The sequence below is a fragment of the Mirounga angustirostris genome, unplaced genomic scaffold (genome assembly GCF_029215605.1).
Source record: "Mirounga angustirostris isolate CCGP_5_RB_7025 unplaced genomic scaffold, mMirAng1.0.hap1 SCAF_10, whole genome shotgun sequence".
In the NCBI taxonomy this organism is placed as follows: Eukaryota; Metazoa; Chordata; class Mammalia; order Carnivora; family Phocidae; genus Mirounga; species Mirounga angustirostris.
In genome coordinates this window covers 99,551,670-99,567,159 of record NW_026991718.1, presented here as the reverse complement: position 1 = coordinate 99,567,159, position 15,490 = coordinate 99,551,670, and the positions used below count along the sequence as shown (strand labels likewise).

Genomic DNA, 15,490 nt, shown 5'->3' with positions numbered 1-15,490 from the left:
GTTTTTGTACTCTTATTCCTTAGAAAGAGGAAGGATAGCACAGCACATTACAGAAAGGGGCCACAAAGAGGAACACTGGGGTTAGTCAGGAGGCAGAGAAAGCAGGGGAAATGTGGGCAAGAGCTTTATTTGTGGTTTCTTTATGGGAGGAATGAGTGAGGCAGAGTAAGCAGGTTTAGCATTTGCAGGTTTGAATTTCAGTAGGCTCTAGAGTATAGGGCTGTTCCTAGTTGGGTCCCTGGCCCTAGAGTGATTAGGGTAGGGGGATAGAGCCCTGAGTGTGAAAGCCCAATAAAGGAGGTGATAAGGGGGTATGGACTCTGGATTGGTAGGTTTGCATTTGAAAGGCATGCTTGCCTGCAAGTTATTTACTATCCCCAAGAATTGGCTAGCCCTGGGAGGGGCAGTTTCTCAAGGGCCAGCAAGTCTCCACTGGTCAAAGCATCAGAATACAGAAAACTTCTAAAAGACAGGGTTAAAACAAGACAGCCTTGGTTCGTTCTCAATCTCAGGAGGAAAGCATTCAGTCTTTTACTAGTTTATGTTTAGTTTTTTGTAAATGCTCTTTATCAAGTTAGGTAGTTTCTCTCTATTCCAGATCTATTATTGATTATGAATGGATGTTAGATTTTTGTCAGATACTTTATCTCATCAATTGATATGATCATATTAATTTTTCTTTAGCCTGTGAATATAGTGGATTATGTTGAGTTTGAATGAACCAGCTTTGTATACTTGAAATTAAACCCCACTGGTTACGGTGTATAATTCTTTTTATAACGTTGTTGGCTTCAATTTGCTCATTTTGAAGATTTTTACACCTAAACTCATGAGAAGGACTCTCCAGAAGCAAGCACATCTCTAATACTAACAATGCCAGTCTCTAGTTTTATTTGTACTGTCTTTGTCTGGTTTGGGTATCAAGGATACCAACAACAAACAACAAACAAATCAAATAAATGTGAACTTATGGGTCACCCAAACTACCCTCACCCTGTTTGCTGAATTTTGACAGTGGCCATTTTTTTATCCTGAGTTTTACTGTCAGCAATTATTTATTGAGATCTTCACATTCTTTGTGTGGAATATTTATTTAATGCTGCACCTGACAATGCTATTTTTTTTTCCTACCTAAAAAATATCAACTCTTTTGAGAAAAGGAGCCAGGGCTATGCATAACTTACAAACAAACTCAATTTATTTGGTATAAGCAATTATATGCCTGACTGGTAAAATGAGATTTATAATTAAAAATAGTGACTTAAAAACAGAACTCAAAAACAAAAAAACAAACCAAACTAAACCAATCAAAAAACCAAAGGGCTAAGTTTCACAGGAATCTTAAAATCAAACTCTGAGTAATCCCTACATTATGATTAAACAGTTTAAAGGAAATACGTCTTTTTCCTTGCATAAATGAAATGTGAATAATTATAAAACTGTTTATATACTGTATTCATAAACATATTAGGATTCATGGTCTTCTCAATGTTGAGTAGATAAATACTGGGAATTTCACAGATGGATCAATAGGAATGCTGCTCTATTTGGCTGAATTACCTAACAATGCCAGTGCTTTATGAAAAAAAAACAAAACAAAAACAAACCACAATTTCCTGCATTTTCCTGTTATAATGAACAATTTACATGTTCTTTTTTTCTCCTTTCAGAGACTGTTTATACACCCTTATTATCTTCATATCCCTCTGAGTTTTACATCCTTTTATTCTTGAAAAAACATACTACATTAGTAGGCTTGAATTTTCATACCAAAAATGTCAAGTTTACTATTAACCACAAACCTAGCTAAACTCCTACTGCCTTTCAGAAGCTACCATATTTATCATTTGTTCTAAGTGACCATTTTGGTTTTTATTTTCATTTATTTATATAGCACACCTAATTCTCCTCTCTAAATGGTTAATCGTTTGTAAAACCTAGACCAGATGAGATCCAGGAGTATTAAGGCCTTAAAGATGTGCTTTAATTTTAAAAGGAATTAAAATTCCTTAAACTCTATAGCAGCATATCCACACTTCTAAGCATTCCAAAAATCTGAAGGGTAGACAGAAGAATTTTCTGTTACTACAAATAGAAAAATCATTGCAGAGCTCATGAACATTTCAAATACAATCATGAGCAATGCAAAGCTGGAACTGCCTCTTCATAGAATTGTCCTCTTAAACCATGAGAGACGATGGACTCTGAAAAACAAACAGGGTTCTAGAGGGGAGGGGGATGGGAGGATGGGTCAGCCTGATGGTGGGTATTGAGGAGGGCACATTCTGCATGGAGCACTGGGTGTTGTGCACGAACAATGAATCATGGAACACTTCATCTAAAACCAATGATGTAATGTATGGGGATTAACATAAGAATAAAAAAAAAAAGAATTGTCCTCTTAGTCAAGTGTTCAGGTATTTTTTTCAGAGGTGCATAAAATGAAATAAATCAGTCCTACACAAAATAATAAAAATATTTTACACTTTTATTTACAAATTAATTTCATAAACTATAATAAACATGAACAAACAATAAAGAAAATTACTGGCTTCTATCCATTATGGCTAGAAAAATAATTTACATAGATACCTAAATCTGCCTCCTGTTTCAGAGAAATTAATGTATGGCATATATATATTTTCAAATTGTAATTCTTATTCAGACTTAAAAACTGGGCACTGCTCTATTTTTTACATAGAATTATAAACAATCTTTTAAAAAATTAGGCTAAGAGTAAGTTTCTACTAGAATGGCTGAATTGCATAAAATTCAAAAATTTTATAAATTCCGTATTTCAATTTAATTAAATTAATTATGATTAATCTGTGGAAATATACAGAACAAATCTGCCAATCATCCACAATTAGGTCAAACTGTTATATAGGGGGAGAAATTTTACAATGGTCAGAATAAGATTTTATTCTTATTCTTGAAAGATAGCTTTGTTCCCAGTAAGTATTTCCTCTATCACTTCACTATACTTTAGGAGAACACATTCCCAATCCAAAAAGAAACAACATAGAGCTATTTGACTTTTTGTTTTTTTCTTGCTTGAAACTGCTCTGTTTTATTTTTTACAGATTTGATCAACATTGACAAGGCAGGATCGATGGATCTCTTCTGTGATTCCTTTTGAATTTCACTCTCTTTTGTCTTCATTGTCTGAGTAAGTTCTTGTTCTTTTTGTTCTCTCTGCCGGGCTTTCTCCTCAAGGATTTTTTCCATAGCTTTTGTTTTCTTGAAATTAGGATCTGAAGGATCCAAATTGAACAAGTGGGAAGTATACATTGCTTGAAACCGTGCATCCTTAACATTTACCTGCAAATCCAAAACGGAAACGAATAATTAAATTAGTAAACCAAAAGGACCAGAAACGGGGCCAAATTTTGAAAGTGAGCTGTCGATCATATAAAATACAATGTGAGTGTTTTGCATTGATTCATTAGAAAACTGTTTTCCCACAGATCTTCAATGGAGTTTTTTTTTTAAAGATTTTATTTATTTATTTGACAGAGAGAGACACAGCGAGAGAGGGAACACAAGCAGGGGGAGTGGGAGAGGGAGAAGCAGGCTTCTCGCTGAGCAGGGAGCCCGATGTGGGGCTCGATCCCAGGACCCCGGGATCATGACCTGAGTCGAAGGCAGACGCTTAACGACTGAGCCACCCAGGCGCCCCTCTTCAATGGAGTTTTAAGGCCTGCTCTTGGAAGTCATTAAGTAGTTGCTGACATCAGTTTGTAGACTTTTTTGTATAGGCTCAAACTCACACATAGGAGTGAATGGCCTTTAGGAATAAGTTCTTATTAGCAAAAAGATGGAAAAGAGGGAGTGACAGAAACAAAGAGCTGTAGCAATAAAAAAAAGCATGGCCTACTGCAGTGGCCACTGTACACAGTGTATGTGTGACACGATGTGACATGAACCTGCTCTTTCTCAGTCAAGCTTGAGTATGTATATCTTTCCCATCATGAGCATCACATTGCATATGATTCTAACATTAAAAGCTAGGTATTTAAAAAAAAAAAAAAAAAAAGCAGCAAAGCCATAGCTTTGGTGCAACGAAAAAACAAGCCAATACTTCACCTGGTGCTCAACTAAACAGTGATTTGATCCACCCTGGATGAACTGGCTATTTTGGACTAAAAGATGGCAGCTTTGGCTCCACTGTGGGCCTTTCCTAAGACATTTCAGACTAACTTTGGCTGTGCTCAATGCTCATCTCCAGAGCCAACTTTAAATTCAACCCAGCTTTAAGAGGTGTCCCTGGTTACCTCAAAGTCATCCTCTAATAATTCCTTCTTTTTCATAAGCTGTTTTTTCTTCTTTTTGCTCAGATTCTGGTGCTCTACAATCTTGTTGTAATTGAAGTGTTTCTTACTCTCTTCCTCCTCATCCATCACGAGCAAAGCCATTTCAGCCTGTGGAGGGAAAAAAAAAAAATCAAATATACAACAGTGCTTTTTTTCCCCAAACTGAAGTATGGGGCACAGATAGCCCCTCTAGGAAAGGAGAACCCAGTCGCTAGTGCTCTGGGATGACATCTGTCATCCATAAACTGATTGTGGATTACCAAAACTCATAAAGAAACTCAGAGATCTTTGTAGAGCAATGAGATAAAATTTTTAGAAGCAACATCACCAAGAGCAGGAGAGGAGTGAAAATTTGTATTTAAAACCAGACCAAAGGGGCACCTGGGTGGTTCAGCCAGTTAAGCGTCTGCCTTTGGCTCGGGTCATGATCCCAGCGTCCTGGGATCGAGCCCCGCACTGGGCTCCCTGTTCGGCGGGGAGTCTGCTTCTCCCTCTCCCTCTGCCTGCCACTCCCCCTGCTTGTTTTCTCTCTCTCTGTCAAATAAATAAATAAAATCTTAAACAAAACAAAACAAAAAACCCAGACCACATTTCACTTCATGTAACTGGTTAATAGGCTATAGAAAAGAGTCCTCAAACCCCCAAATAAAAATTTCTCATTTTCACTTCGGTCTTTTCAGGCAATGACACTAAATCTAGCAAACATGTAGTATTCTGTGAAACAACCTACACTTTCCAAACATGTGCTTTAACAGCAAGGAATTTTTTTTCTTTTGCTTTTTTTGCCTTTACTTTTTCAAAATTGATACATTTCTATGAAGGCAGAATCTTAATATTTGCTTCTGAAATATGTCTGTTTCCACTAAACAGTGGAATTTTCTTCCAACCATGGGATTAAACATGAACCTTTAGGAACCAAGTAAACAACCATGTGTACGAGAGAAAATACAGAGTATACTGCCAAACCTTTGTGAATCTTTCTATACTACCACTTTAGATTATTTTTTTTAAAGATTTATTTATTTGTCAGAGAGAGAGAGAGCACGCACACATAGGCAGAGGGAGAAGCAGGCTCCCCACTGAGCAGGGAGCCCGATGCGGGATTCGATCCCAGGGCCATGGGATTATGACCTGAGCTGAAGGCAGATGCTTATTAACCAACTGAGCCACCCAGGCGTCCCTAGATTGTTCTAATTTTCTTTTACTTCCATCACTGGCACCTGCAGTTGCCTTTCTTTTAAGAACCATTTTCCACAAAAGAAAGATTTTTTTTTGCACTCCTTTACTCTATGAGCATTACTGTATGTGCAATAAATAAATGGAGGATAGAAAAGGTGCATTAGCATGCAGAGTTTAGGTGACCAGTTAGGCTCACTCCCAGGCAGTGACATGAACATTGGTCATTGGGACATTGTTGACTCCAACTCCTGCCTCAGCAAAAATACATATTAATCTGTGCCATGGATCTTTGGAGTCAGTGAAGCATAAAGGTCACTGCATTTCCAAGAAAGACTTTAATTTTGCACATTACATTTATGTTGTTTGCAATAGTAAGAGAGAAATTAGCACTTGATAACAAAAACAAAGTTTGAATTATAGGGCAGATTCAGATTGAATTAAAACTTATGGCAATATTTTCTTGTGTCTGTTGGCCATTTTTATGTCTTATTTAGAGAAATGTCTGTTCGTGTCTTCTGTCCATTTCTTGACTGGATTATTTGTTTTGTGGGTGCTAAGTTTGCTAAGTTCTTTATAGATTTTGGATACTAGCCCTTTATCTGATAAGACATTTGCAAATATCTTCTCCCATTCAGGTTTCTTTTGGTTTTGTCAACTGTTTCCTTTGCTGTGCAAAAGCTTTTTATCCTGATGAAGTCCCAAGCTCAACATCACTTGGCATCAGGGAAATACAAATCAAAACCACAATGAGATACCACCTCACACCAATCAGAATGGCTAAAATTAATAAATCAGGAAACGACAGATGTTGGAAGAGATGCAGAGAAAGGGGAACCCTCCTACACTGTTGGTGGGAATGCAAGCTGGTACAGCCACTCTGGAAAACAGTATGGAGGTTCCTCAAAAACTTGAAAATAGAGCTACCCTATGACCCAGCAATTGCACTACTGGGTATTTACCCCAAAGATACAAATGTAGGGATCCGAAGGGGCACGTGCACCCCAATGTTTATAGCAGCAATGTCCACAATAGCCAAAATATGAAAAGAGCCCAGATGTCCATTGACAGATAAATGGATAAAGATGTGGTGTATATACACATGGAATACTACTCAGCCATCAAAAAAAGAAATCTTACCATTTGCAATGAACTGGATGGAATTAGAGGGTATTATGCTAAGCAAAATAAGTCAATCAGAGAAAGACAATTATCATACGATTTCACTCATATGTGGAATTTAAGAAACAAAACAGAGGATCATAGGGGAAGGGAGGGAAAAATAAAATAAGATGAAATCAGAGAGGGAGACAAACCATAAGAGACTCTTAACTATAGGAAACAAACTGAGGGTTGCTGAGGGGAGGTGGGTGGGAGGTTGGAGTAACTGGGTGATGGGCATTAAGGAGGGCACATGATATAATGAGCACTGGGTATTATAGGCAAATGATAACTCACTAAACTCTACTTCTGAAACTAGTAATATACTATATGTTAATTAATTGAATTTAAATTTAAAAAGTAAAAAAATTTAAACTTATGGCAATATTATTTCAAGGTTTTAATAGCATTTTTTTGTCTTAGTTATAGTAAGATTTTTTTTTTTAGGATTTTATTTATTTATTTGACAGAGAGAGACACAGCGAGAGAGGGAACACAAGCAGGGGGAGTGGGAGAGGGAGAAGCAGGCTTCCCATGGAGCAGGGGGCCCCATGTGGGGCTCAATCCCAGGACCCTGAGATCATGACCTGAGCTGAAGGCAGACACTTAACTACTGAGCCACCCAGGCAACCCTATAGTAAGAATTTTTAATAGTGACTGATTTTCCTCTAAATCAAAAAGGGACATGACCTGGGTTTGAGATAAAATTTCAACTTTGTATTAGCTGGAAAAATGTCTGGTAAAAACTACACTGCTAGGAGCACCTGGGTGGCTCAGTTGGTTAAGCATTTGACTTGATTTCAGCTCAGGTCATGATCTCAGGTTGTGAGATGGAGCCCCCACATCGGGCTCCCTGTTAAGCAGGGAGTCTGCTTGAGATTCTCTCCCTCTGCCCCTCCCCTCCATGAGCACGACCTCTCTCTCTCTCATATAAATAAATCTTTTTAAAAAATCCTACATTGCTAAAACATTTAATTATGTGTTTTATAATTTATTTATAAATTTCTTTGCTAAAATCAGTTATTTTTTTATTAGGGACATTAGAAACTCATGTAGACAACTTCATTTAAATTGTACATATCAATTATCCACTAGGAATGTAGCAATGATCATGTTTTACCTTTTGTCTTTCTATTTCAGCATCTTCCACTAGAGATGTGCAATCTTTTGTAGATTTCATTGATTTTTTCTTTTCTTTTATACCTGGCACAACAAACCAACACAGAAGGGTGAAAAAATTACAAGACTATCCATGACATTCTATTTACACTAGGAAGTCAGGATTATTCCTAGGTATCTAGGAATAATCTTATAAATAAACGTAGAGAAACTAAAAGAAGTAAAAAATGTCAGTGGAGATAACTACGGGTATGAATGAAATAAATACATCTGGATACGGTGACTGAGTATTATAAAGAAGGGATTTCTTCTGAAAGTAGTGCATAATTACATCATTAAGTAAAAAAGAAAAACCATGAGATCATTTGAAAAGATACAGAGTAAGCACTGGATAAAATTCAACATCCATTCATACAATAGAACAGTATGGCTTAGTGTGTAATAAAATGCACTATCATACATTGTTGGAAAAAGAAGGGATTATTCAATAACTGGTGCTGGGAAATCTGCTTTATTCTGGGGGAAAAAATCGAGTTATAACCTCACCTCATAATGTACAGGGAAATAAAATGCAAATGGACTAAAGAGTTAAACATTAAAAAAAAAAAACAAAAAAACAAACCTATGAGAATTCCAGAAGACTAGTTACCTGATCTTAAATAGAAGAAATATTTTCTTAGAGTAAGAATAATAGAAGAAATCACAAAGAAAAAAAAAGTGATTTTAATACATAAACTCTTAAAATTCTATATATAAAAAACTCACCTGGAAAATGAAAAATTCATCTCTACAATAAGAATTTCATAGTAAAAGTTTAACAATTTTTCCTTCTCTAAAGACAAAAACTGATCTTCAATTAACTTACCAGCCCTATTATTAAGCAAAACTACTTATGGTAAAAGTGGCTCCTGATTGGTAACACTGCTTGTATCTCCGGGGACTCTGGGACTTCTGGAGACCACAAGATGTTAGAGGAGATGTTCTTGTCCTGAATGAGAGGTAGTCATGTGCAAGAGTTAAGGGCACTTGAATCTGGAGCAGTTTGCCTGGGTTTAAGTTCTAGCTATATCACACTTACGCTGTGGCAGTTTGGGCCTGTGCCCTCATTTGTAAAATGACAATTCTAATAGTAGCACCTACCTCACAGGGTTATTGTGAGGACTAAATAAATTGGTAAATGTGAAGAGCTCAGTTAATGCCTGACACATGGTGCTATAAAGTGCTTGCTATTACTACACATAAATAAGATGTCCTGGGGGGCACCTGGGTGGCTCAGCTGTTAAGCGTCTGCCTTCGGCTCAGGTCATGATCCCAGGGTCCTAGGATCGAGCCCCGCGTCAGGCTCCCTGCTCAGTGGGAAGCCTGCTTCCCCCTCTCCCACCCCCTCTGCTTGTGTTCCCTCTCTCGCTGTGTCTCTCTCTGTCAAATAAAAAAATAGAATCTTTAAAAAAAAAAAATAATATGTCCTGGGTTCCTCAGTGATCATGCTGATGCCTTATTTTTTCTTCCTTTTTCTTGTGTCTGTTGGAGCAGGAGGGGTGCAAAAGGGATTGGCATCAGGATGCTAAAGTATGAAAGACTAGTCTAATGAGTAAGACGTTTCAGAATCTACAAAGACATGTTGTATTACTCTAGAATATTATTACACAATGCCAATCTTCTCTACTGAACGCTGTCCTCTTTGGCTAAGAAACCAATGGTCTCTAAGGTAATAATGATTAATGCTTACATAGCACTTACTGTGTATCAGGCAGTAGCATTGTTCTACTCACTTTACATATACTAACTAATATAATCCTCACAACAATGCTATGAGGTAGATTCCATTATTTGTTATAATCTTCATTCTGTGGATGAGGAAACCAAAGCACAGAGAGATTAAGTAATTCTCTCAAGTTTAGTAAGTGAAGAAACCATGATTCAAACCCAAGCAGTCCAGCTCAGGCTCTCTATTGTTAATCACTAAACAACACTCCTTTTTTATCGAATGTCCTTCTCCTTTTAACAACTCTTTCTGTTTAAAATACATTTTGTCGTGAAATAATAAATAAATTCACAAAGCATATAATGGTTGAATAACTGCAGCTGATGAGGGGTAACAGGAAAAACGAAGCCTAAAAGTTGAGAGAGGCTTTAGAAACTGCTCTGTGAGCACTAAGTCCCTGCCGTACTTTTGCAGACGTGCCCAGCTGAGAGAAAATGCCAGCATACAAGTGCTGCTTAGGATCACCCTTCAGTGCTACCAAGGCATCTGTCTACACTTCCAGGAAGAAATAGTTGTAGACAGCCCTTTTTCCTAAAGTGAAAGCCTTTACTGTTCCTATATCAAATGTTTTTAAGGAAATGATATATCTACTTTCAGATTATAACTTTTTCTCTATTTTAAAATATGTGTATATTTATATATAATATCATCAAGGTTCCACTTTCTTAGGGTCTGACTTCTACACCCTAAGTTTACTTCTGCTCCTATGTTCTCAAGGCAAGAGCTCCTTTTGAAGTGAATAGACAAGTGACATATGCAGAAGATAGTTCTGTGGCAGGAAAAAAAACCAGGCTGTATATGATTAATACATAAAGGAGATAAAGATCTTCATATACAGCTGTGGGAAATAATTTCAAAGAACCCACAATGAACTGTTCCTGATTTTATAACAACCTGGTGAAAAGTCATAAAAATAAACTTGAAAGAAAGATTGTAGGAAAGGAGGAAAAAAAGAATCTCCAAAATGGTCAGGGCTAAAAATGATATCCAATTTTAACATGATGAGTATTTCTTTACTCACAAAGAATTTACTCTGCTGGTCCAAACTGTTTAGCCAGAAGATAAATAATGTGCAGAGATCTTTTCTGCACTGTTAACAAGATCATATTAAGAGGGCACATCTTAATTTCTTTTAAAAAGCATTTTTTTTTCTCTTTGGAAAGCTATTAGACCTAAGTTAGATAAAGAGTACTAGGGAAATGAAAATTCCTGTTCTGAAAGGTAATCTTTATTTTTCAGTAAATCTTTTGGCAAGTAAGAGACCACGTGTCCTGGGACTGCTGAGAAAAGGACATATGGTTGATTCTAACACACTGAATACTAACAGAGATTCCAGATCAGATATGGATTAAAAAAATAAATCTAAAAATCCTTACTGAGGCTACTATCTCTTTAAGCAAAAGATGTAACAGAATATATTTATGGAAAAAGATGTGTTGCAAAAACTTGATCTGTAAAAGGAGTATCTGTAAAGGAAGTTCCATTTTCCATTACTTGTAATGTCCGAGAAGTATTCTCATAAAAAACTTCCTCCAAAGGGTTTAGCTGAGCACTTCGTACCAGAATAGTTAAAAGAATTCACTGGAGGGCAAATGCGGTCTCAGTACTGACCAGACTGGAGTGGTAAGCCCCCTTGCAATTCACTGTTTTTTGTAGCAAGTTCCAATGCCCATAATTAGATACAGTCTGTTAATCGTCCTCTGGACCTGGGCATTCTGGCTTTGCTTGGAAATCCAGCAATTCCCCAGGTCCACCTCTTATACACATGGGTCCTGGCTCTGGCTTCGGTCTTTACAACATACTTACTTTGAGGGTGACAAAAAGTAAAGAGAGTCCATTAAGACTCAAGTTCTACCATCTACCACTGACCGTTGTACAATTCAGCTATGTTTTTTGAGCTCCAATTTACTCATCTATAAAGTGGGCTGAAGTTTAGAGGACAGGATACAAATATAAGCATTTTTAAACTGTAGACCAACATATACAAGCAATTTGATATAAGCACTCAACATACTGACTAAATGAATCAAGTATATGTAGCATATTATCAGATTTTCATGGTAGTTTATCAAATATCTAAAGTTGTCAAAGGATACATTTTAATAGGGTATATTTACATGTGATATACTTTATTTTACTCCTACTTCTTCAAAAACAAAATCTTATTAAGGAGTTTATGTGATTAGACAGACATAAACAAATTTTTCCAATACAGCTGATCCTTGAACAACACAGAAGTTAGGGGCACTGACCCCCCACAGTTAAAAATCCACATATACCTTTTGACTCCTCCAAAACATAACTACTAATAGCCTACTGTTGGCCTGAAGGCTTAATAACATAAAGAGTTGATTCATACATATTTTGTGTATTTGTTAGTATCTATTTTTACAATAAAGTAAGCTAGAGAAAAGAAAAATGTTATTAAGAAAATATAAAATACATTTACAGTACTGTACTGTATTTATCATAAAAAATCCACGTAGGATGGAACTGGAGGGTATTATGTTGAGTGAAATAAGTCAAACAGAGAAAGACATGTATCATATGATCTCACTGATATGAGGAATTCTTAATTGCAGGAAACAAACTGAGGGTTGCTGGAGTGGGGGGTGGGGTGGGAGGGATGGGGTGACTGGGTGATAGACACTGGGGAGGGTATGTGCTCTGGTAAGCGCTGTGAATTGTGCAAGACTGTTGAATCTCAGATCTGTACCTCTGAAACAAATAATGCAATATATGTTAAGAAAAAAAAAAAGAAGAAGAAGGTAGCGGGAGGGGAAGAATGAAGCGGGGGAAGTTGGAGGGGTAGACGAACCATGAGAGACGATGGACTCTGAAAAACAAACTGAGGGTTCTAGAGGGGAGGGGGGTGGAAGGATGGGTTAGCCTGGTGGTGGGTATTGAGGAGGGCACATTCTGCATGGAGCACTGGGTGTTATGCACAAACAATGAATCATGGAACACTTCATCTAAAATTAATGATGTAATGTATGGGGATTAACATAAGAATAAAAAAAAAATCCACGTAAAAGTGGATTCACGGTTCATAGTGCAGTTCATACCCATGTTATTCAAGGGTCAACTGTATTTCATTTCTAAGAAAAAAGTAACTTTTAACTCATTCTAGAAGTACATTATATTTTTGAAACTCTCATTTGTTATCAAGTTTGCAGTTTAGGAAAAAACAGAAAAAAAATATAGCAAGTTTATAGTGTAGGGGGAAAAATGAGAAAAGATTTCTAGTACTCACACTGGCTCCTAACCCAAGCCAAACACCAGGTCTGGCATTAATTAACGAACTCAATTCCTCCATAGTTTGAAGAGTATGTAAGTTTAGCTCTACGGGAATGCCAAGGGCAAAGGTGTTATAAATGTATCCAAGTCCATCTGGCTTAAAATGTCTCTGTCCTGCTCAACCATGGGGTTTGAACTATACACCCTTCCAAACACTAATGCTTTTCTTCCTATTCCACAGCTGCTCCTCAGTTTCTTCAACGTTCCCCCTACCTTCCAAGTAGTACCTTCGCCAGTATGACAGAGTAATAGTACCTTGTGTAGGCTTTACCCAACCTCGGAGCCCAATCCTGCATCCTCATCTCTTATCAATGCTTTTCACCTCCAGTTCAATGGTTTGAAATACTATTTATATGCTACTAATTCCTAAGTTTATATCTGCACTGACTTCTCAGCTGATCACCCAGACTCCTTTATAAATGTAACATAACACCTCCAACCATCTCAAAGTGATTATAACCAAAATGGACCTACTGACCTTACTTCCCACCCAAACCTATTGTTCCTACATTCCTTCCTAACTCAGTAAATGGAAGAATATTCTTCCAGAGACTCAAACCAAAAATCTAGAGTTATGCTAAATTACTTCCTTATTCAAGTAAGTCAGCAAGTCTATATCCAAAATATATCTAGAATTCCATTTACTTTTCTCCTTCCAATTCCATTACTGGCATGCCATCTAAACCAACCATCATCTCTTGCAAAGTCTGGTCTCCCAGTTCTCACCAATGCTTCAATCTGTACTCTTCACAGGAACCAGAATACATACCAGATCATGTCATGTTCTTGCTTTAAAGACCCTTCAGTGGCTTCTCACTGTCAGGAGAGCAAAATCCAAATGTGTTGCCACGACACAAAACCCTGGGTTGATTCTGTGTCCAGCCTGGCCTCATACCAAACTCCTCTGACCATGCTCCAGCCACATCAGGGTCTTTCAATTTCTCCAACATGACAATTCTTTCTCACCTCACAGCCTTTCTATCTCTTACCTCTCATTTGCAACATTCTTTATGCAGGACTCCTCATTCTACAGGTCTCAGCCAAATGTCATCACCTCAGAAGTCTTTTTTGCCTACCCTATGTCTACAGTAAGCTACTCTCCTTCCTCTCAGTTATATCCTCTATATTACCCTATTTTCTTTAAAACACTGACCATATTCTCATAATATTCTTATTTGTTTACCTGTTTAGCATGTCTTCCCTAATACCATAGACTTCTCAAGAAACATAACCTTGCTTATATTATTACTGCTCTACCTTTAGCTTAGCAGAGTGTCCAGCACCTAGTAGGTAATACTTATTGTTTGAATGAATAAACAAACATGGCAAGATACTATTTTTTGGCCCTAAATTTTATTAAAAAAATTCTCAGCCTTTTTGTTTTTCTTTTTCCTTTAAAGAAACAACTTCAGCCCAGATATAAATAATTACTCCTAGGATATACTCTGAAATCAAAAGTATATTGAAAGCAAAAAATTTTATCTATACTTTCCCTTGGAACTTTTGCTACTACCTTTCGAGGAAGCTTATTCACAATTTAAATGTGCTGATTCCAGGAAACAAGCTACCCCAAGCCATCAAAACATTTTTAACTTACTCTTTGAATCCTACCCTGAGTTCTAAAGTCTGACTAGAATGTACATGCCAAATGAAGCACTTTGGAATGAGAACAAGGAAACTATAATGCTTTGCATTTCTCCATTATAAATTTGGTTTCCTGAAATCAGAGGATAAGGCTAAAATCCATCATCTTCTAGAAATGACCACTCAGGTATGATAAAAAGCAGAATATGCTAAGTTTCCATTTCCCTTTCCAATTCCTAAGAATATGACATCCTATAATAGACTTTATTCATCTTGATCTCCTTTTCATCAATAAAATGTCAGTGCTAAAAGGCTATAAAAACCAGGAAATAATTTTGAGCAATTTTGACTTTCCTGTTGAGAACTATTCTGGCCCACTAGTCACAAGGGACAAGAAGCAGGGAAATTTCATAAAATCCTTCTCTTTACAATGCCAGCTTGGAGTTGCTCCAGGAGCAAGTCTTTTGGAGTTCATGTGTGTGGTATTTAGATCAGGGAAAGGCAAAATGCATGAAAACAAATGGAAAATGCTTACAGTAGTCTCTGCACTGACCTAAGTACGGCCTGAACCTTACCACACACATTTACACATACCAAAAAGGTAAGAATGAAAGCATTCAGGAAAGAATGAGCAGTGCATATGCAATGGAAACAAAGCTCCTTGGATATAGGAAATTGAATGCCCAGATAGTTCAGGGATCCAAGGAAAAAGGGGAGGAAGCTGGCTTTCATCTATAATGATGAAGTAGGATAAATGTAAAATGGATAAAATGGAACATAGATGTTTTTGTATATTTGAGCAGAGAAGTTTTTATACGTTATATAACACTGTAAAAATTAAAAGAAATTTATATACACATCCACGTGAACATAAACAAATTTTTCACTTTCACTTTTTCACAGCCTTCGCAAAGACCTAGAGTAGATGCATCATAAAAAAGCAGTGAAAGCACACAAGAAGCTGACTTCCTTTTTCTTTCATCCTTTCTCTCATCAATCCTTCTACAAGGATATTTCTGAGAAAGGAATCCCTGGTAAACCATTAAGTCAATCACATCACCAAAACCCTCCTAAT

The 15,490-nt window shown here is 37.0% G+C and overlaps 1 protein-coding gene across 2 annotated transcripts in view; it reads right to left on the bottom strand.

Annotated features, from left to right (window-relative positions):
- Nucleotides 1-2,467: 2,467 nt before the first annotated feature.
- The window catches only part of ESF1 (ESF1 nucleolar pre-rRNA processing protein homolog), a 62,890-nt gene continuing 49,867 nt past the window's right edge, over nt 2,468-15,490 (bottom strand). For both annotated transcript variants that reach the window (XM_045885388.3, XM_045885389.3), the window contains exons 12-14: nt 7,771-7,853; nt 4,275-4,421; nt 2,468-3,321 (exon numbers count right to left, since the gene is read on the bottom strand). In XM_045885388.3, the coding sequence (XP_045741344.1) occupies nt 3,028-3,321; nt 4,275-4,421; nt 7,771-7,853 (524 nt within the window). In that variant the 3' untranslated portion in view covers nt 2,468-3,027. The remainder of the gene's footprint in view (nt 3,322-4,274; nt 4,422-7,770; nt 7,854-15,490) is intronic.